At 43.4% G+C, this 22,283-nt stretch overlaps 1 protein-coding gene and 1 pseudogene across 1 annotated transcript; one reads left to right on the top strand and one right to left on the bottom strand.

The window, feature by feature from the left end:
• The first annotated feature begins 358 nt into the window (after window positions 1-358).
• Window positions 359-21,359, top strand: Chst7 (carbohydrate sulfotransferase 7). Its single transcript, XM_042684483.1, has 2 exons — window positions 359-1,886; window positions 20,948-21,359. Exon 1 carries the CDS (start codon window positions 400-402, stop codon window positions 1,852-1,854), a length of 1,455 nt encoding a protein of 484 aa, XP_042540417.1. The 5' UTR covers window positions 359-399; the 3' UTR covers window positions 1,855-1,886; window positions 20,948-21,359.
• On the bottom strand, window positions 14,801-15,673 carry LOC122111753 (annotated as a pseudogene).
• Window positions 21,360-22,283: the final 924 nt, after the last annotated feature.

The following is a 22,283-nucleotide window of genomic DNA, read 5'->3' as shown; positions in this document are numbered from 1 at the left end:
CAGGGGACAAAACACAGAAGCGGCAATGGAGTTCCCAGGGTGGAATGTGTCCAGTTCTCGTGGCACATTTTGTTCACATGAGCCCCTCCCTTGACTTCATCGGGAGTGGTTAGGCGGATAGGTGGGATCTGGCTGTTACGCCCTCAGCCAGTCACAGCCCCACCCAGAGCGGCGTAGCAGTATACTAACACTGAAGGGTAGAAAGGCGGAGAAAGCTGCGGAGTTGTAGGAGGGGCGAGCAGCTGCCCAGCCCACCAATAGGCGCCTCAGCAGAGGCTGAGGGCGGGAGCGATCATTAAATGCACTATTGCCTCCTAAGTTTCCCTCTGTGGTGGCGTTCCTCCCGACTCAAAGGGCCCCAGAGAGGCCAGAGGAGAGCACTCGGGACAGGGGTGAAAGATGAAGGGCCGGCGGCGCCGCCGCCGTGAGTACTGCAAATTTGCGCTGCTCTTGGTGCTGTATACACTCATGCTGCTGCTGGTCCCCTCCGTGCTGGACGGCAGCCGCGATCAGGATAAGGGCATCGGCCACTGCTCCAGCCTGCAGCACAGCCTGGGAGTGTGGAGCTTGGAGGCAGAGGCAGCTGGCGAACGTGAGCAGGACTCCGAGGGGCGGTCTGCCCCCGAAGTGGGCGCAGATCAGTCGCTCAGGTCCCCAAACAACCTCAGCTTCATAGGGGAGGCTGTGGCCCGTGAGAAACAACACATCTATGTGCACGCCACCTGGCGCACCGGCTCGTCGTTCCTGGGCGAGCTCTTTAACCAGCATCCGGACGTTTTCTACTTGTACGAGCCCATGTGGCATCTGTGGCAAGCGCTATATCCGGGTGATGCAGAGAGTTTGCAAGGCGCGCTGCGCGACATGTTGCGCTCGCTCTTCCGCTGTGACTTCTCCGTGCTGCGGCTCTACGCGCCACCCGGGGACCCTGCCGCACGAGCCTCGGATGCAGCTAATCTTACCACGGCTGCCCTCTTCCGTTGGCGAACCAACAAGGTCATCTGCTCGCCACCGCTGTGCCCTGATGCACCCCGTGCCCGCAACGACGTGGGTCTCGTGGAGGACACCGCCTGTGAGCGCAGCTGCCCACCTGTGGCACTGCGCGCTCTGGAGGCCGAGTGCCGCAAGTACCCGGTGGTGGTCATCAAAGACGTGCGCCTGCTGGACTTGGGCGTGTTAGTGCCCCTGCTACGCGACCCGGGCCTCAACCTGAAAGTGGTGCAGCTTTTCCGAGATCCAAGGGCTGTGCACAACTCACGCCTCAAGTCCAGACAGGGGCTGCTCCGCGAAAGCATCCAGGTTCTGCGTACCCGCCAAAGGGGTGACCGCTTCCACCGGGTGCTGCTGGCTCACGGGGTGGGCGCTCGTCCTGGGAGTCAATCTCGATCGCTGCCCTCAGCGCGCTCCGATTTCTTCTTGACTGGAGCGCTTGAAGTGATCTGCGAGGCCTGGCTGCGCGACCTACTGTTTGCTCGAGGTGCTCCCGCCTGGCTGCGGAGACGCTACCTAAGACTGCGCTATGAGGACTTGGTGCGACAGCCCCGAGCCCAATTGCGTCGCCTGTTGCGCTTCTCCGGGCTGCGCGCACTCTCTGCACTGGACGCCTTTGCGCTCAACATGACTCGGGGCACAGCCTATAATGTGGATCGGCCCTTTCACTTATCTGCACGTGACGCCCGTGAGGCTGTCCACGCCTGGCGTGAACGCCTGAGCCAAGAGCAGGTGCGCCAGGTGGAGGCCGCCTGTGCACCCGCCATGCGTCTGCTAGCCTACCCTCGCAGTGGAGAGGAGGGCCATTTGGAGCCATCCAGGGAAGGGGAGATACCACTGGAGACTGAGGCTTATGGTGCCTTGTAACCCTGCACCCTCACCCTCAGGGGCAGATCCAGGTAAGATAGCTCTGCACTGGGCAGGGTCCTGGAACGACCTTAGAGGGAGTGGGGAGAGCACAGTGCCATCCAGAACTCCATACTGTGGAGATCTGGTCCCAAGAAGCAGGGGAAGTCCTCCCTGTAAAATCTGGTAGATTGCCTGGTTTCACTAGTTTAGCCACCTTACCTTAGCAGGGCGACTTTGAGCGTAGAGAGGATATTTAAATGTAGCTGCGACAGAGCTCAGGCCTCTGTGAACCCACTCCCCTTTATGAAGAAGGAAGAAGCAGAGCACCAGGGACAGCAGATGAAGTCGTAAAGGAATTTGACTTTTGAGAACTGTTATGAAGAGTAGGGATTTAAGACACACTTTGAGATTGATAGCTATAAAACTGATGCCAATTTGTCAAATTTGCCGTGGTACCTGCTGGTCCAGAGAAAGCCAAAACACTATTTGGTGGAAAGATAGCCACTCCTTAATCCTACCTATTCTTACTCTTTCTGCTGCATGCAGCATTTCTCTTTTGCTTAAGCTCCAGGGCTTCCTCCCAAGTAGAAAGTAACAAAGTAAGCAAGCAGCAGCTCTTGAACAGTGTATTTACTTTTATGTACTTCAGGCCCTGTTATAATGGAATGGAACAGATGTTGCTTTGCCCTGGCTTGGGTTTTCCCCTCGCCTACCCTTCCTCCTTCCTCCTCTCCCCATGTTTGCAGGATATTTGACCACATCCCGTTAACATCAAGTCACAAAAGCTGCCTGGTCAGCTTCCTCTAGTGCGATAAGACCTCAGGGCTGAATTCCACCCCTCCCCCCAATTCCATCTTATCCCTCCTTCTGTGTGTATACACATCCTAGGGCTTGAACTCAGGACCTGAATGCTGGCCCTGAGCTTTTGTGCTCAAGGCTAGTGCTCTACCATTTGAGCCACTTTTAGTTCTTTTGGTGATTAGTTGGAAATAAGATTCTTATGGTCTTTCCTGCCCCAGCTGGCTTTGAACCACAATCCTCAGGTTCAAAGTTGACTAGCTAGGATTATAGGCATGAGCCATGGGTGACTGCTGTCCCCATCTCTTTGAGAAAGTCACCCTCTTCTTCTTTGGGGGTGCAATTTTTCTTCTGTAAAGCAGTTATCAGAAGCTGCTACATAATGGTTTCCAAATGTGTTCAGTGCTAGGCCAACAGGTACATGTAACACTGGACACCAGGGAAGAGATGGCTTGCATGCTGCTGACCTTAGGAGTCTAGCTAGTTGCATGGTCAAGCATTTCCCCAAACATTGGGTGAGTTGGCAGGATGCCAACTTCTGCATGGTGCAGACCAGAGGAAGAACCACAGGGCGGTGTGGGTGGAAGTGGCCAAAGTTTCCTCCATTCATTATTTTATAGTGTAATTCAGCAGTCCCCTGGGATGGGTTTCCAGGGTCAAAGGTTGAAGATGTTAATGAGGACAGGTTTTGTAGTTAATGGAGCAAGGGTTTCAGAGTGATTTCAGGAAGCTGGCTAACTAATTTTTCTCCCTGTAATCAAGTTGATTTCTGTAATTGCTAGGAAGTCTGTGTTTTTTCCTGATTTCCAGAAAGAAGGAAGGGATGGTACAGAGTGACTGGTCACATATTAACAAAAACATCCTTTCCAGTTGCTAAGCCTGTGTTTAAAGATGGAGTGTGTGGTGGGAGTCTTTGGAGCTATGGGTTGGAAAAAAATTTACAAAGACAGGAGAATCAGAGAAAGCAAAGATTTATTGGAATGTCAATACAAGCGAAACACAGCCAGCATCTAGGCAAAGGAACATGCTGTTGTTTTGGGGCCAATACAGGGTTGTTGACAGGCTTTTATATGTCTTGACAGAATTTTGCTGGTTGACAATCTCCCTTTCCATCTACATCATTGATTAGCTGTCTTCTTTGGGGAGGGGGGAGTCATGATTTGAATTTTGTGGGTGAAGGAACATCCTGAGAGCTCAGGAGTATTTGTTTCTTTTACTAGTACAAAGGCCTGAACTCAGAGCCTCCACTCAGCTTGCTCAAGATGGCTTTCTACCAGTTGAGCCATGCCACCAATCTGGCATTTTGCTGAGTAATTGGAAATGGTGTCTTGAGGACTAGTCTACCCCAGTTGGCTTTGAACCAAGATCTTCTAAGTAGCTAGGATTACATGTACGAGCAACTGGTGCCTAGGTAGAGCTCAGTTTGTACATCTGCATTCCATCTGGCCCATTTCTTGAGTTTGATTGACCTCAGCCTTCCACCTGGCCCTTGGAATTTCTCCTGTCTCCTTAAATGGGACCTTCTTCAGAGTCTAGGTAATGATTCCTAACCCTCCATTCACAGGCTTCAGAGAACTCCTTCTTGGGCTAATACTGCAGCACTTTATGGTTTTAAAACATAACAATCTCCTAGAAAGTTTTGCTCCTTTCTCTTCAGTTTTATTAACACTTAGGGAATGCTAGCTGGACGAGATAGGAAGCTGGTTGCTGGTGGTTCATGCCTGTGATCCTAATTACTCAGGAGTCTGAGATCTGAGGATCATGGTTCAAAACCAGCCCAGGTAAGAAAGTCTATGAGATGCTTATCTCCAGCAAAAAGCTGGAAGTGGAGCTGTGACTCAAGTGGCAGAGTGCCAGCCTTGAGCACAAAAAAAGCTAAAGAATAGTGCCCAGGCCCTCAGTACAAGCCCCATTATTAATATAAATACAGACAGAGACGCAGAGAGAGAATGAGAAAGAGAGTCAGTCTGGAGTATAGGGTAGAGGACAATGATTTTGTCCTCCAGTAAGAGCAAGTCTGTGCAGTGACAGTGACTAAGGGGGAAGGCACCGGTGCTACTGTGTAGAAGGCTGATAGGGCCTCCTTTTCAGGGCTGCAGTGACATCTGGGTGCAAGCTTTAGGCTCTTCAGACTTTGGTGACAGCCCTTTCTCCTGCATTGTGTACTTTCAACCTATGGGTTTATTGTAATTCTTATATTCCTGGGAGATAATGCTACTGATCCATTAATGGATTTTTCTAAAAGTTTACAACATTCCTCTGGGGGAACAGGAGGGAAGAAAAGGAATGGAGGCAGGAAGGAAAAAAAGGAGTGAGGGAGGGAGGAAGGGAAGGAGGAAGGGAAGGGCAGACAGACTGACAAGATGGACAGACGGATGGACAGGATAGACGCAAGGGTCCTTACAGAAGAGCTGTTCACCATGCATTGTGGTAAACACTCCACATATATACCAGTTACAAATAAGGAGTTGGAGACTCAGAGAGGTAATGTAACAAAAGTCATCCCGGGCTGGGTATGAATGGGACAGTGGTATTAGATTCCAGTGTTCATAATCTAACAAGCATCTTCTGGCTTTCTCATAGCATTCTGAAGCACTCATCCTGGAAACCTAGCTGGGTATTTACAGGCTAGTTTGGGTTGCAAAATACCCTTAGCCTTATCACTGATATGTCTTCACCATGAACAAAGAAAATATCCCTAAGCTTTCAACAGGAAGCCAAGGACACTGCAACCATACTCCTCAGGGGCCACCTGAGCATGCATGCTCTTGGTTCAACTTCAAGATGGTCTGTATGTGAGAGACAGAATTTGGCTTAGATGGAATAGGTGAGCTTTTCGTAGGGCTGAGGAAGAATTGTAACATCCTGTATCAAGTCACCATGGCCTCTGGGTCTTTCTACCTTTAACATCTTCTTGACTTCACCCACTAGCTCACATTCCCAGTGTCACAAGACACAAGACACAAGCTCCCAGCATTATATCCTTACCCAACTACACAAAGGTTGTTAAAATGAAGGAGGGAAGAGCCAGACACTGTAGCTCATGCCTGTAATCCTAGCTATTCAGGAGGCTGAGATCTGAGGAGCAAGGTTCAAAGCCAGCCCAAACAGAAAAATCCATGACAGTTATCTCCAAGTAACTATCAAAAAGCTGGAGTCCAAAGTGTGGTTCAAGGGATAGAGCATCAGCCTTCAGCAAAAAAGCCAAGCGAGAGCATGAAGCCCTGAGTTCAAGCCCCAGCACAAAATAAAGGTAGAAAAGAAAAAAAGTGGTTAGTGGGTATAATGTTCTTTCTTTTAATCTGCTTATAAATATCTTTCCAAGAACCTCCCTATCTTAGCTGACTTACTTTTATGTGTCACTGGCTAGAACTGAGTCACATGTCTTGCCCTAGGCTGATAATTTGGCATAAGGGGATGGGAACATCTTGAGGTGGCTCACATCATCAATTTTCAACCCTTGCTAGAAATTACAGTAGTTACCCATCTTATTCTTATCCTTAGATCCCTCTTTATGTTCTAAAGTCCTCAATGAGTGCCTAAAAACACAGATAATATCAAACTTTATATGTGTGTATGCATGTATATTATGTTTTCTTCCCATACATACAACCTATGATGTTGTTTAATTTTTAAGCTAGGCATAGCAAGAGATTAACAAAAATACTTACAAGATAGAACAATTATAACAATATATTATAATAAAAGCTTCAATGCAGTTTTTCTCAACTGCCATTGGGCAGGTAATGCATACAGTGCAGATATGCTAGATAAAGGTAGGAAAGGGCTGGGCTGTAGCTCAGTGGCAAAGCACCTGCCTAGCAAGGACAATGTTCTGGGTTTGATCCCCAGTATCAAAAAATAAAAATTGAAAAACCAAAAATAAATGTAGGACAGAGTGGAACTGCATGACATTTTATCAGGCTACTTAAGACACCAATGAAAAACTATTTCTGTATTTTTTGTAATATATGCCTTTATTTCTCAGTCTTCTAGTCTGTTTTATTTATCTTTCAGTCTATTTTTGTGCTAGTTCCAAGTAGGTTTTGTTATTATGGCTGTATTGTAAAGCTTGAGGTCTGGGATTGCGATATCTCCAGCATTGCTTTTTTTTTTTTGCCTAAAATTGTTTTGGATATTCGAGGTCTTTTGCTCCATATGAATTTTTGGATTATTTCCTTTAGTGAAGGAAGTCATTGGGATTGTGATGCAGGATTATGTTAAATTTATAGATCACCTTTGGCAGTACAGCCATTTTCACTATATTAACTCTACCTATCCATGAACATGGGAAGTCTTTCCAGTTCCTGATGTCATCTTTGCTTTCTTTCTTCAGATTTGGTTTTTTGGTTGGTTGTGGGGCCTCAACTCTGGGCCTGGATGCTGTCCCTTAGCTATTCAGCTCAAGGCTAGCGCTCTACCACTTGAGCCACAGCACCACTTCCAGCCTTTTCTGTTTATGTGGTGCTGAGGAATCAAACCCAGGGTCTCATGCACACAAGGCAAGCACTCTACCACGGAGCCACCTACCCAGCCCCTCTTCATATTTTTATAGTTTCCATTGGTAGAGGTCTTTTGTTTCCTTGGTTAGGTTTATTCCTAAGTATTTTTTGTTGAGGCTATTGCAAATGGGATTGTTTTCCTGATATCCCTCTCTGCTCGTAGATTGTTGGTATACAGAAAGGCTATTGATTTTTGTAGATTAACTTTGTTGCAATTTTCTATTAATATCTTTGGGTTGTAGTTGACAATGAAAAACTGAAATCTCAGAAAGGGAGAGGGTAAGAATGCTTCCAGCTGAGAAGGTTTTTTGTTTGTTTGTTTAGTACCAATGCCTGAGCTGCACCCCAGGAAATTATTTAGCTTGGTGTTGGAGATTAAACCCAGGGCCTCATATGCTAGGCAGGCGCATACATCCCTAGCCCAGAAAATTATGATTTATTAAGTCTGGTGTGGGGTCCCAAGATCCAAGCAGTGCAAGTTTTGAAAGTTGTTCCGGTGATTCTATTGGATTAGCCAATGATTTATCCCCTAGGCCTGGCTACTGACAGGGAGCAAGATCGGAATGGGAGTCAGGTCTGTTGGTGAGCAATGGACTGTCTACCTTAGTGACTAATGGGAAAGCACTGGAAGCTATGAACTGCCAGGCAGATGTAAGGTGTTGCTATGGAAAGATAAATTATTCACAGATCCCTTTATCCCCCTTTCACATGCCTTCAATTGTTTTGTCTGTCACTCTTTATGTAAGAGTCTGTCATTGTACATGTTGTCTTATCCCTTTCATCACATCTCCTGGAGGCCTCTATCCTTGGTAGAACCAAGATGTCATCCCTATTGGTAGTTCTTGGTGCTTTAGATGTAAGACATCTTGGTCTTTGTTCTGGACAAGCTATATGCATCCTTTGGAAGAATATAGCAAAGTGGCAGGTGTCCTATAACTTAAGCCCTAGCACTCTAAACAGAAACATAAATGGCCAGAAACCCCCAAACCCCTACAACCCAATTCTGAAAATCATTCCTCCTTCCCTCTTCCTCTCCTTTCTCTTCCCTTCTTTCCTCTCCCCTCCTTGTTTCTGCTCTCCCTCAGTTCTCCTGGCATCCTATTCTTAGGTTTTCCAATGGAACCGAAGGGGCTTGCTCTACTGACATTGGGATCAAGTGCAGCATGGAGTAAAGAACAGTAGGGACAAAGAAACAACCTTGGCCCAAGTTCAAGAACCCTGGAAAGTAGAGAACTGTTTGGAGGCTGAACAGGAAGCCATTTCAATTGGAAAAAAGTTGCAGGGCTCAGTGATATCTTCCTGAGAATTAGAATCCTTCTGCTTGGTTGGCTTCCTCCTCCACCATTCTGGCCCAGGCATCAAGCCAGCAGCCGGGCTGACATTTCTGCAGCTGGCCTTGTTCACATCAAAGACCATACTGAAGGATGCTGAGAATAAGTTACAGCATTGGCTAATGGTGAAAGAAATAAACTCCAGAGTTAGAAGCTGTGAAGGAAAACCACTGAGTTTTCCTTCACTGATGATTGTGTTCTCAGGAGAGTCACATTCTGAAAATAACCACCTAGACATCTTTTTTGCTGTGTAATTGAAGGCCTTCCAAGGAGATTTTACCTTGAGGTAGGAGTGATTATGGACACTAGGAAGATGCAGGGTAGTCTTTGGGCTTGGTCGTAAGAAGCCTCAAATCTGAGGTTGGGGAGGTAGCTCAGTTGTCAAGCACTTGCCTCACATACTCTAAGCCCTCGATTTCATCCCCAGAACTGCAAAAATAAACAAAAGCAAGGAAATAGAAGAAGAGGAAGAGAGTTGGTGAGAGGAGGGATGGAGAAACAAAGAAAAAAAAGAAAAAATTAAAAGATGCAAAGAAAAGGAAAGGAAAAAAAAAAACACCCTCAAGTCTGGCCTGAAATACAAAGGGCTAGAGGGAGTGTTTGCTTAATATCTTTGGGTTTGAGGAAAGGCCATAGTCTCATGAAGGAGTGAGTCAGAGGAAGAAACCCATCTGACCAAAATTCTGCAGTGTGGGTTTCTTCTCTGACTAGAACAGCCCAGGGACCTCTGAAGCCAGGGGAGCACATGCAAGGTAGGGGGAGGGCAGTGGGGTTTGGGAAGAGGTACAGAACTTTGAATTCTCAAATAAAGCTGATGAAGTGAGGAAGGTTCCCAGTGTCTCCCAGGATGGCACTGAAGAAGTTATGGCACACAGATAAGGTGGATTTTATGGAAGAATGTTTCAGAATTCTGAGGTCAGTATTGCCCTAAGACCAGACTTTATCACAAAGGGCTCTTGATTGCTTCAGAGAGATTATGGTAAGCCATTCAGAGTGAATGGCAAGCCACACATACTTAAAATCAACATATTTAAAAAGTAGGACTTCTTTGTGACCAGTCAAAGGCTGGTGTATGTTAAAGGTACAGATTTTAGGAGCAATATAATTAGATGCTGAATGAAGTTGGCTACTGTTAGCTCAAGCCTGTAATCTTAGCTACTCATGAGGCTGACATTTGAGGATCGTGGTTCAAAACCAGCTAGGGCAAACAAATCTGTGTGACTCTTATCTCCAATTAGTAAAAAGCTAGAAGTAGGAGTGTGGCTCAAATAATAGAGTACTAGTTGTGAGTGGAAAAAGAGGAGTGAGAGTATAAGGCTCTGAGTTCAAGCTAGTACTGACACCAAAAAAATAGATGCTCTTATTATAATAAATAATGTTATCACCGTGGATGTAATTGGAGAACACCATACATTTTTCAGGTTTTAAACAAAACAGTTATGCTTTCTTGTCCCTCCCTCTACCACTGCTGTTAGGAATTGCAAGAAGGAAACAGTGTTTACACTATTCTTTTTGCTTTAGGTTATGTTTCAGATAGGGTCTCACTTTCCGTCCAGGGCTAGCCTGGACAGCAATAGTGAGCTTCATCCTCTTATCTATAGCATCTCTAGCTGGAATGACAGTCTTGTGAGATGAGTTTTCTTACTGAATTATTACCTCAGCTAGTATCTTCCCATGAACTCTTCCTCTTGATGAGCTGGGATTAAAGATGTGAGTCATCATGCCCCAAACAGAATTTTATATAAAAAAAAATTTTTTTTTTTGGGTCCGGTCGTGGGGCCTGAACTCTGGGCCTGGGCGCTGTCCCTCAGCTCTTCAGCTCAAGGCTAGCGCTCTACCATTGAGCCACAGCACCACTTCTGGCTTTTTTCTTTTTGCTTATGTGGTGCTGAGGAATCGAACCCAGGGCCTCATGCATGCAAGGCAAGCACTCTACCACTGAGCCACCTTCCCAGCCCCTATATAAAAATTTTTAAGGAGAAGGAAATGTCAACAGTCCTGAATTGATAATAATTTGGTGTATATATGTATAGAACCACCACACCATTACCCACAAGTATGTACAATTAACATAAAATAAATAAGAGAATAATAATAATAAAGACAATTTTACAATAAGGAGATGGTTGGCTGAGAATAACAAAATCAGCATTCAATGCTTTTCTGTGTGCAGTAAAAGATTAAACTCAGAGCCTGGTACATTCTAAGAAAGTGTTCTACCAACTGAACCATACCCCCAGCCTGGGCTGTCTGTTCTTGAACTCTAAATATTTCTATCTTCCTGTTTTCCAAATATGTGGAATTACAGGCTCCTGGAGAATGCCATCACCCTTGCCTTTGAATGCTCTTCAAATTGATCTTATTTTTATTTCTCACTAGTCAAAGGAGAAGAGAAATTGATTTGAGTTCAGGAAAATTATCTTGATAATTATCCTGATGTTAGGTGTGCTACTCCCTAGCAATGTTATAACAAGGAATGGCCCCCATGGACCTGATCTTGATCATAGGGCCCATTTATACCTACTGGACGAAGGAAGGGCTAGAAAATTTTAGAACAAACAGCTTCACTATGCAGGGAGAGATACCTAAGGTGTTGTGCCACAGTGACTGAACCACACTCTTTCTATACTGAGTTGTAATCCCAGTCTGGTAATTTCTTTTTCCTCTGATCCCAGGGTTTGAACTCAAACCCTCAAGCTCACTCAGGTTGCTTAGCTCTCTTGCTCACAGCTGGTACTTTATCATTTGAGCCATGTTTCTAGCTAATTTTTTGCTGGTTAATTGGAGATAGGATCTCACAGACTCTTTGCCAAGGCTAGCTTTAAACTATACTCTTCCAAATTTTAGCCTCCTGAGCAACTGGGTTTATAGGCATGGCCCGCCAGCACCTGCATCTTAAAGCTGGTTGAAAGCAAAGAACAAGTTCTCATGAACAGCCTCAGGGCCCCCCATACCTCTCTTTAGGCATTTATTTGATAGCCCCTTGGAGACCAAATGACTCCCTGAATTGCAGGTCCAGCTCTAGTTATTTCCCAGGCCCATACCATCTCATCTTCCCAGGTCCATCTGTGTGTGGCAAACATCTGCAGGTGGCCTGTCTGAATGGACATTAGAAAATATTGACTCAGTTCCTTTACTGCAGTTGGGAGGGACTGTAGTCACAAAAGCCAGCAAGCATGCCAACTGCTAATATCTCAACCAGCTCAATGAAAGAAAAAAAATAGAAGTCAGCCAGGTAAACTCAGCTGTTTCCTACTTTCATTCTTTTTTTTTTTTTCCTTTGGTGCTATTCCTGGGGATTGAACTCATGGTTTGGGTGCTATCCCTGAGATTTTGTGTTTAAGGCTGGTTTTCTACCACTTGAGCCACAGATCCACTTTCAACTTTTTAGTGGTTAATTGGAGGTAAAACTTTCATGAACTTTCCTGCCTGGTTTGGCTTCAAACTAGGCTGAGATCTCAGCCTTTTAAGTAGCTAGGATTATAAGTGTGAGCCACTGGTGCCTGTCATGTTTTTATTCTATTATTTAACTGATACTTTAAAACCCAAAGTTGTGCTAGAGCCAGTGGGCTCACATCTATAAACCTAGCTACTCAAAAGGTTGAAACCTGAGGATCACAATTTGAAGCCAGCCTGGGCAGACAAATCTGAGGGACTCTTACCTGCAGTTAGCCACCAAAGAACTGGAAGTGGAGCTTTGGCTCAAATAGTACAGTGCCAGCCTTGAGTGAAAAAGCTAAGAGACAGCACCCAGACCCTGAGTTTTAAGCTCCAGGATGCTCACCATGTATGCACACACATGCATGCATGTGTCCCTGCATGTGCACGCACGCGTGTGTGTGCATGTACACACACAGAGTTTTATATCACAGTGACCAAGTTTTATTAATACAGGTTTAATGCACATACATTTGTTCTCAAGTGAGCTCAGAAATTTTGGAAATTTTTATTTGGGGTCTGTCATAAAATTAGAGACATGTTTTTCCTTCATTTTATTTTAACTTAGACTATAACGACCTTTTTGACATGGCTGACTAGTAGGGCTTGGCTTTCTGCTCTGTTCTCCAGCCTGAGTGCTGGACTACCACAGTATAGGTCTGCTCAGCACTCTCTGGGGCTTCCTGGTCCCAGCTAGTGGCTTCTCCTCTAATATCTTCCTTTACTTCCTAGGGAAGAGTGTTCTCAGTTGTTTTGTTTTATTTTTTACTTGAAAGTTGCTGCACCTTAAATAGAACTGAAGCTGTTATTGATCAGTATCTTTTGACATTTAATTTTCAGATCAAAAGTTTGGAAATTCTAACAGTTATAATATTGAATGTGTAAAGTACATTTCCAGGCAGGGAGAAGATGGACAGTTCTATTCACAAACTAGCTGTTTGGAATAATATTTTGTTTTACAGCCCCAGTTAGGGGAGATCTGCTAGGATCTCAAGGGTTCTTTTACCTTTGCCCCAAAGCAGCTCCCTTACAACATACAGCTTAATGGCTCTATTGTCATCTGCACTGTCAGTCATTTCCGTTTGCCTGGACACACTGTATTTCAGTGATTCCATGTGCAAACAGGAAGATAAAGCAAGCTTAACCTGGGCAGACAGATAAGTTTAGATCATTATCTTAACATCATCTGTAGTATGGATCTGTGGATTGGGTTGCTGGGCCGGGAGAATATCCCACAAGTATACAAAGCCACCAAACAGGAGGCTGCAGCTCCCATCAGCCCATTAGTTCTGGGAATGGCCCTGAAGGAAAGTTGTTACAAGAGCTGAGAAGTAGCACAGCCTCAGGGCCAGCTGAATACTGGGAAATACCAGCCAGCACCATCTTCCGACATCTTTTGGTAGTAAAGCACAAAGCACAAGTGGGGAACTTGGTCAGTGAGTGCCTTAGATCCACTTGGGAGACAGGAAACCAAGGGGTGGAGGTGGGGGAGGAGGAGGACATGCACAGAACAGGACACCACACTTCTTACTTGACCTGAAAGGCCACTGATAGAGGCAAAGCTGCAAGTTTATTGGGTTGATCCATACTTTCAAGCTAGCAGGAAGTTGATTCTCCCCAAAGCCTCTCATCCTGCTGACTTTAAAGGTTGAAAAAAATTATGATTAAAACACTCTCTTCCTGTGTCATTCAGTCACAGCCCTGGAGCCTCCTTGAAGCCAAATACCAGCAACCAGGGCCTTTGACAACCACAGTGAAACCACAGGGAGATTTCCCTTTGATAGTGAGGCCAAGGATATTAGGACAAGCAGCTACATTTAGGGTCTGCCTGGTAATTCAAAGCCAAGGGGAGCTGTAGCAAAGGAAATAAAATACTCCAGCTCATCACAGTATGACTTTGAATCTTTAACTAAACAATGATTTAAAAAAATGAAAGCTGATTTATGATCTCTTTGTGTGTTTAAGGAATGGCTCAACACGTCACTGTTACATGTTTGTTTTTTCAGTCATGGAGCTTGAACTCAGGGCCTGGGTGCTGTCCCTGAGCTCTTTTTCTCAAGGCTAGTGCTCTACCACTTTGAGCTACAGCGCCACTTCCAGTTTTCTGGTGGTTAATTGGAGAGTCTCACGGACCTCCCTGCTCAGGCTGGCTTTGAACCACCATCATCAGATCTCAGCTTCCTAAGTAGCTAGGATTACAGGCATGAGTCACAAGAGCCCAACGGTCACGTTTTTTAAACACTTTTCGTATGTTTCTCAAAACATTGATAAGCAGAAACTTTTATGATTCTTTTTTTTTTTTTTTTTTGCATCCGGTCGTGGGGCCTGAACTCTGGGCCTGGGCGCTGTCCCTCAGCTCTTCAGCTCAAGGCTAGCGCTCTACCACTTGAGCCACAGCGCTGCTTCTGGCTTTTTTCTTTTTGCTTATGTGGTGCTGAGGAATCGAACCCAGGGCCTCAGGCATGCAAGACAAGCGCTCTACCACTGAGCCACCTACCCAGCCCACTTTTATGATTCTTAACATGATTTTCACAGTTTAAATTTTTTTATCTTCTATTGTCAGACAGAATAGGTCTTTTTAGTAGAACTAGGGGTTGAACCCGGGGCCTTGCACTTGTTAGGCAGTGGCTCTATCTTTTAAGCCACATCCCCAGCTCTTCCCCCACCCCAAAGGTTTTATGTCTAGGCTCCTTTGGGATGAGATCTTCCTACCTATAGCCTTTATTGTAACTGGAATAACAGGCACAGGCTACCATGCGTCACCACTCCCAGCATTTTTCTTTTCTTTTTTTAAAAAAGTATTCTTATTTGTATATTTTCAGGTTAGGAGAGGGAATTGCATTGCAGGTAAAGACACAGCACAACCTCCCACCCCAACCCCAGTCAGGAACTCATACTGAAGTTATTCAGTGAGCCGGGTGAGTTTTGAATCTTTGTGCATGGCCCAAACCAGAACACACAGTCAGGCAATACTCAAAATACACAGGGAAAAGGTTTTTATGGTTTCTGGTGGCTCAAACCAAGCCTCAATGGGTCCACATCTCAGAGAGGAGCTTCCATTCAAGTGTAAGAAAGTAAATTCAGGTCATAACAGCCATCCACCTCAAAGCAGCCTATCCTTGTAGAAGTGTGATTGGCCTGGACCATTTCTGTCAGCGTCCACATCTGCTGCACTTCGGAGGATACTTGGTTGGGGTCTGGAAGACCCTCAGGGAGTGGAGGAGGCTGTTCACAGGGCACTGGATGGGAGAGCCACTTGGGGAAGGCCACAGAAGGACTCTTGTGTCCCTGAAGGTAGATTTGTAGTTCCTTCACTGTGAATGATAGCCATCGATTCTGATTCTGGCTGCCGCAGAATCAGACGCAGCTCCAATATTTTGGACATGTCACACAGCATCTGGTGCTTGAACAAGGATACATAATTCTGCACTCCCTCTTCACTGTGTGGGTCAGGCATCAGACAATAGTTCCGCAGACAGGTCACCCATTTGGTTGGTGTGTGCACTGAGGTGTGTTGACGGACACGGATGCTCATAAAGGCTGTGTAGTAATTTTTAAATGTGATCTCCTGCAACTCGAAAGGTGCGACATTAGGAAAGTTGACATCGATGACCAGCACGCCAGGCCGACCTTGGGAGCTCCTCATGTCGCCCACTTGCAGGGATACAGTGCCTTTCACATGACAGGGCACTGATACTCGGGACATGGTGCCAGGGGCTGAGACCTAGTACAAAAGACCCAAGTGCTTTGAACCTCCAGGCACTCTTTCTACCCTCTGATTACCCAGTTGAGGCTCTAAGAACTACCAGCATTTTTCTTGAGAGGGGCTCTCACAAACATTTTGTCTGAGCTGATGTAGAACTTTGATCTTCTCAGTCTCTGCCTCCTGTGGGCCACTGCACCGAGGCAAAATAGATCTGTAGGTAGTAGGAAATATTTTCATTTTCTCCAGATCGTGGGTAAAGAAAAGTGGCTTTAGCCAAGAAGTTTTGTAGGTTAGGGCAAAATGTATGTTAGGCAAGCTAGCTACCACGGAGCCGCATCCCAAATGTAGCTTCTTTTCTCTTCCTCCAGACCTCTTCTAACGCCATCAACAACCCAGATTGTTCTTACTCATTATATTTCAGTTTGCAAAGCCTTTAAAAAAAATTAAAAAATACTCAGGCAGCTTTTCCTGATCCAATGGAATATCCAGTAACTTTTTACTCGTTTTTCAAGTCAAAGTTTAAGTGCCTTCCTCTATACCAAGAATAGCCAGGGATTGACTTACAAAGGTAGATTTCTGTACTAACACAAGTTACCATTTATCAGTGAGTTTAGGAAAGAGAATAAGAGGAGAACTATGGAAGTTAGATTGGTCTAGAAAGTCTTCTATAAGGAGTTATAAAAGATCTAGGCCTAAAAGATCTAGCTAGCTATGCTAAAACGTTAATGAACATTGCAAACAGAATGAACAGTATATGCAAAGGCCTTGAGTCAAGAACTTGACCTCTTAGTGTTCTAGAATCTGAAAAAAGACTCAGTGTGGCTGGGACATTTTCAGAAAGGCCAGTTGTATTCCTATTGGAATCTGAGATCCATACCGCTCATTGTTCTACAAAATACTTAGGTGACTGAAGTTGATACATGGGAGGAATAGGTTTATAGTTCTGAGAAAAATGGAGGAAACCTCTCCATCTCAAATTTTCAAAAGTTGGTTAATTTTGCTTATGTCCAGCTTGTCATTTTTTTCCTTTTGTGAATAGTGCAGTTGGGATTTATGAATGCTTTGTGTATCCCAAAGTATCTATAGATTTTTCTCCTATGTTTTCTTATAGGTGTTTTATAACTTTTGTCTTGGTTTTCTTCATAAATTTTAAGATAAGTTTGTCTGTATTCACACTTTAATTTGATAATTTGTGTGTGTGTGTGTGTGTGTGTGTGTGTGTGTGTGTACATGTGTGTACCAGTACTGGGGCTTGAAATCAGGGCCTCAGAGAAAGAAATCTTACTTTCTTGCTCATTGCTCATGTTCTACCTATTGAGCCATGCCTCCAGTACAGCATTTTGCTAGCCTTGCAGGCATGAATCCACCAAAACCTGTCTCTGATGGTTCATTTGGAATTGATTTTTTTTTAATGAAGTGTGAGGTTTAGGTAAAGGATTATTTTGGCCTATGGATATCTAACTGCTCCAACATCATTTGCTGGAACAAATGATGTGCTTGTTGTATAGGGCTTAAACTCAAGTCTCATGCCTTCATTTAGATTTTTTGCTCAAGGATGGTACTCTACCACTTGAGCTCCATTTCTGGCTTTTTAAAATTAGAGATAAGAGATAATCCTGTTGGGTTCAGTTTTCAAGTTCTTTTTATATTCTGTTGATTTGCTGTCTAGTGACTTTATTTTTTTTCTTTTTTTTATTGTGAAAATACTGTACAGAGGAGTTACAATTACATGGGCAAGATAATGAGTACATTTCTTATCAAGCATTGTAGCCTCCTCCTTTGTTTCCCCTTCCCGTCCATTCCCATCCTCCCCGCCCCCCCCCCTCCAGAGGAAAGTTGTAAAGTTCGTTATCGACATAACGACTTGTACATCTCATTGTTGCAATGAGTCCACCTGTATCCCTATTTAAATGATTTGTTTTTCCCCTTCCCCTCCACAAATTATACCGACATCAAATACAGTGAAAGCAGAGGTTATACTGTGGAGGAGGAACATAGAAAGCAACAGAGAAATAATCTTATAAATGCGTTAGAAACAATCACATGAAAGAAGAAAAACATTTGAATACGTGTCTTAGGGTTCATTTCCCTAACATCACCTTTTCTGACCTTTTTTGCTTGACTCAGACATATACTACATATTGCAAATAAGGGAAACAATGGGACCTATGTTTCTTTGGGCCTGGCTTACTTCTGTCTAGTGACTTTATCAAATGTTGAGAGAGGTACTAAAGATTCCTACCAGGTGGACTTGTCTATTTTTCCTTTCTGTTCTTTTGGCTTTAGCCTCTGGAAATTTGAAGCTCTGTTGTTTATTGCATATACACTTAGAATTGCTGTGTCTTCTTCATAGATTAATCCTTATAAAGCCTTTGTTCCTGGCAATTTTCTTTGTATTAATGTAACTATTTTCCCTTTCTTTCAATTAATATTTGCATAGTATATCCTTTTAATTCTTTTTGCTTTCAACCTACATCATTATATTTGAATAGATAGCATGGTTAGGTTGTTTAAAAATCTATTCTAGGGATGGAGGTGGATCTCAGTGGTAGACTACTTGCCAGCCCTGGTTTCTAAGAAGTCCCAGAACTTGAAGGAATAAATACATCCTGTTCATCACATTTAGTTTGTGTGCTTGACACATTTATAATAGTTTGTTTGTACCTTAGGGCTTAAATCTGATATTTTTATAAATTGATTTGTTTAATCCCAATTTTGTTCCATTTTCCTTTTCCTGTCATCTTATTGTGTTATTTGATCATTTTCAAATTTCATCTTGACTTATCCACAGTGAATTAAGTTTTTTGTATGTTTATTTTTATGGTTCCTTTGGATAATACATACATACTATATCATACTCTATTTGTGTCAACATTTTACTATTATGAATGAAGTATAGAAAGTTAGCTTTCATCCTGCTCCTTTTAATAATTCTCTTAGGTATTTTCTCCACATATTGAGAACCTAATCACAATTATATTTTTACCTCAACCATCAAATATTTTTAAAGCTCAAGAAAGTATATTAATTTACTATTATTTTCATCCTTTCAGTTTTTATTGTTTCATTGGCAATATTTCAAGCCTCCTTTATCATTTTCTTTGTGTTGGAAGAACTTCCCTTAGCATTTGTTATACAACAGTTATCTGTTTGCAACAAATGGAGTCTGGGTTGACAGTTATTTCTTTCAGAGCTTGAAAAATGTGCCACTTCCTTTGTACTTCCATGCTTTCAGATATGGAGTCTGTTGACATTCACACTGCCCCCATAAGTCATGGGTGTCATTTCTCTCCCTAGTTGCTATCAGGAGTTTTTTTTCTTAAAATTCTTATTTTTTTCCAATTTTTGATAAAGTCTCGCTATGTAGTTTGGGCTGGCCTCATTATCTTGTCTCTGTCCCCCAAGTACTGAAATTACAGGCATGTACCACTATGGACTTTGTTTTTCTGAAATGTAATTATGTTGTATCTTGGGGTAAACTTCTTTGAGTTTTTCTTGTTTGAAATTTTCAGAGTTGACCTGAATCTGTAAGTTTATGTCTTTTGCCAAGTCTGAGGAATTTTCAACTATATTTATTCATATACATTTTCAACTTTACTCTTTTTAGCACTCTGATGACACAGATGGTAAATCAGTTATTATCATACCACCAGTCCTTGAGGCTATGCTTTTTCACTTTTTTTTTTCTGTGCTCAGACTGGGTAGTCTGTTGTTCTATTTTCAGATTCAGTAATGCTTTACTCTGTCATCTCTGTTCTGCTATTGATCCCACCCAGTGAGGTATTCAAATTTTGATTACTGTACTCTACACTTCTAAAATTTCCATTTCATTTACAGATATGGTGGCCTGTACTATACTCTCAGCATTTAAGAGTCTAAGATAACAGGAGGGCAAGTTTGAGATCAACCTGGACCACATAGCAAGACCTTGTCTCACACAAAAATTGTGTTTTACATTTGGTTCTTTATTAAAGAGGAGAGGGAGAATGCAGTCAAGAGTTTAATGTATATCCTACAAAATTAAGAACACGGAGGGAAAGGGTGGGTTGGGAGGGATGAGTGAGAATGTTGAAAAGGAGGACATTCATCAAGATGCATTGTATTCATAAACTTCTTTGTTCAATGGCAACTCCTTTGTACAACTGCTTAAAGATAAAAATATTTTTATTTTAAAAATAAACATTTTCTGCTGGATTCCAGTGGCTCATGCCTGTAAAATCCTAGCTCAGGAGGCTGAGATCTGAGGATCATGGTTCAAAGATAACTGTACAGGGAAGTCTATATGAGATTCTTACTTCCAAGTAACCAGCAAAGAGCCAGAAGTGGAGCTGTGGCTCAAGTGGTAGAGCACTAGCCTTGAGCCAAAAAGCTCAAGGACAGAACCTAGGCTCTGATTTCAAGCCCCAGAACTGTCACCCCCCCCCCCACACACAGACACAGACACACACACACACACACACACACACACACACTCCCCTTTGTTGAAAATTCCTATTGTTTTTTAATATTTGTTTCAAGTGCATTTGAAGTTGTTAGTTGAAACATTTTAAGATTGCTGCTTAAAATCTGTTTTAGATCATTCAATATCATTGTTATCTCAGTGTTATATGTGAGTTTCTATTTGTGTTCAAGTTTTAATTTTCCTGGTTCTTGGCTTGACAAATGCTCTTTTTTAAAAATTATATCCTGGACACAAAAGTCCTATATTTGAATTAGGTCTTTGCTCACAGAAGGGAGTTTTTCCTGTGGTGCTTCATTTTTATCTTTATAGACAAATCTTTTTCCTATCTTTTGGCTAGCAACAACAGGCTTTTCTGTTGTCTATGATCACTGTTGTTTATGACCTACTGACTTCTTCAGGGCCCATTCCAGAACACAGTACAGCTGTGTCTGGCATAACTCACTTTGACTAGAATGACATAAATATACACATGTAAAGGATGGATGGTGACATGGTCACTCCCTGAAGCTCTAACTTCACTCCCAGTTCTTCTCTGTCATCTACCCAGAAGGCCCCAGAGAACTCTGATCTCCTTACCAAGCACACTGCTACAGTAGCTGCACAAAGCACAACCACAATATTGCACAGTATTGTAAAGAGGGACTCCTCTCCCATCACATTCATCTTCCCTTCCCTGGGGAGCCTCCTGGGTCACACTTTGTCCTGCCCCATCTTCAAACTAGAAATGATCAGTACTGCCCCTAGAGAGATTTCCAGCACCTCATACTAAAGCTTGGATAAGGAAGAGTATAGTTCATTATCAGAGATTAACAGACTTTGTCTGTGGAGTTTTGTGGTCTCAAGTTCAAATATCCTTTGTTCTTTCCCTTTTTAGGTCAGATACCATGACTGGACTCTCAGCATCCTGGCCTCGCTCTGCAGAAGTGGCTCACTGCAGGCCATCGATCACCCTGTCACAGACTGGCATGACTTGGGACCAACTGCTGTGTAAGTCTGCTAAGCAGGAGTATCACAAGCTGTTCAATAATGACAGACACAATGATTGAGATGAGGTTTCCAGAGAGGAAGTGACAGTACAATGTGGATATTTATGGCCATAAAATAGGAAGAGCTTAGTTCCCAGGCGGATCTTGCCTCTGCTGGAACCCTTTCAACAAGACGTCTCTACCACAAAGAAGAGATGTGATTTGATTCTATTTCACATCAGCAGATGTCTGGACAAAAGAATCAATGTGAACAAGGCTAAGGGCAGTACTGTCTGTCTTCATTAAACTACTTCATGTGAACCAAAGATCTGGTTGGTATTATTTTAAATGGACCCATTCATCACTCCTTCTAATAGCCCCCCTCTCCTAGAGCCAGTTTTCTTAAGAGTGATTTTTCCTGGGGTAGGACAGCTACAATGAACGGGAATAATTTTGAGTTTTTGTTTTGTTTTTGTTTTATTTTTCTTTTAAGTGGTTCAACCTGGCATTTTGTTCTAAGGCAATTAAATGACTCTGGACTCATACTATAATGAGATTTTATTTTGCTAGGAAAATTTTAGGATGTGGTTCAATTGCATGGTTCAAGTACAAGCTAATCTATATAAAAGGAAAAGTGGAGATTGTGAAGGAAATTCTACGTTGGGTTTAGGAATTTTAGCAGTCATTAAGAACCAAAGCAAGTGTAATGTCAAATTGTTTCATGTAGCCAACCCAGGTGATGTCCTCATGGTTCTATACCCCAAGCTTGTGATAATTTTACAGGACAGGAGGAATTTCTGGCAGAGACTAAGTTTGCAACATTTATTTAAACTCTAAGGTACATTAAAAAATCTCAGAAGCTGGGCACCAGAGGCTCACACCTGTAATCCTAGCTACTCAGGGGGCTGAGATCTGAGGATCATGGTTGGAAACCACACTGGGTAGAAGAGAGACACTTATCTTCAATTTATCACAGAAAAAGCCAGAAGTGGCACTGTGGCTCAAGTGGTAGAGTGCTATCCTTGAGCAAAAGAAGCTCAGGGACAGTGCCCAGGCCCAAAGTTCAAACCCCAGGGCTGGCAAAAAAAATTCTCAGATTTTTGTTGTTGGTGGTGGTCATGGAGCTTGAACTCTGGGCCTGTGTGCTGTCCCTCACCTCTTCATCTCAAGGCTAGCAACACGTCTAGTTTTCTAGTGGTTTATTGGAGATCAGCGTCTTATGGACTTTCCTGACTGGGCTGGCTT

This window comes from Dipodomys spectabilis, unplaced genomic scaffold, assembly GCF_019054845.1.
Source record: "Dipodomys spectabilis isolate Male_0828 unplaced genomic scaffold, ASM1905484v1 ptg000087l, whole genome shotgun sequence".
NCBI classification, from domain to species: Eukaryota; Metazoa; Chordata; class Mammalia; order Rodentia; family Heteromyidae; genus Dipodomys; species Dipodomys spectabilis.
The sequence above is the reverse complement of the archived record's forward strand: the minus strand, read 5'-3'. Positions and strand labels throughout refer to the sequence as shown.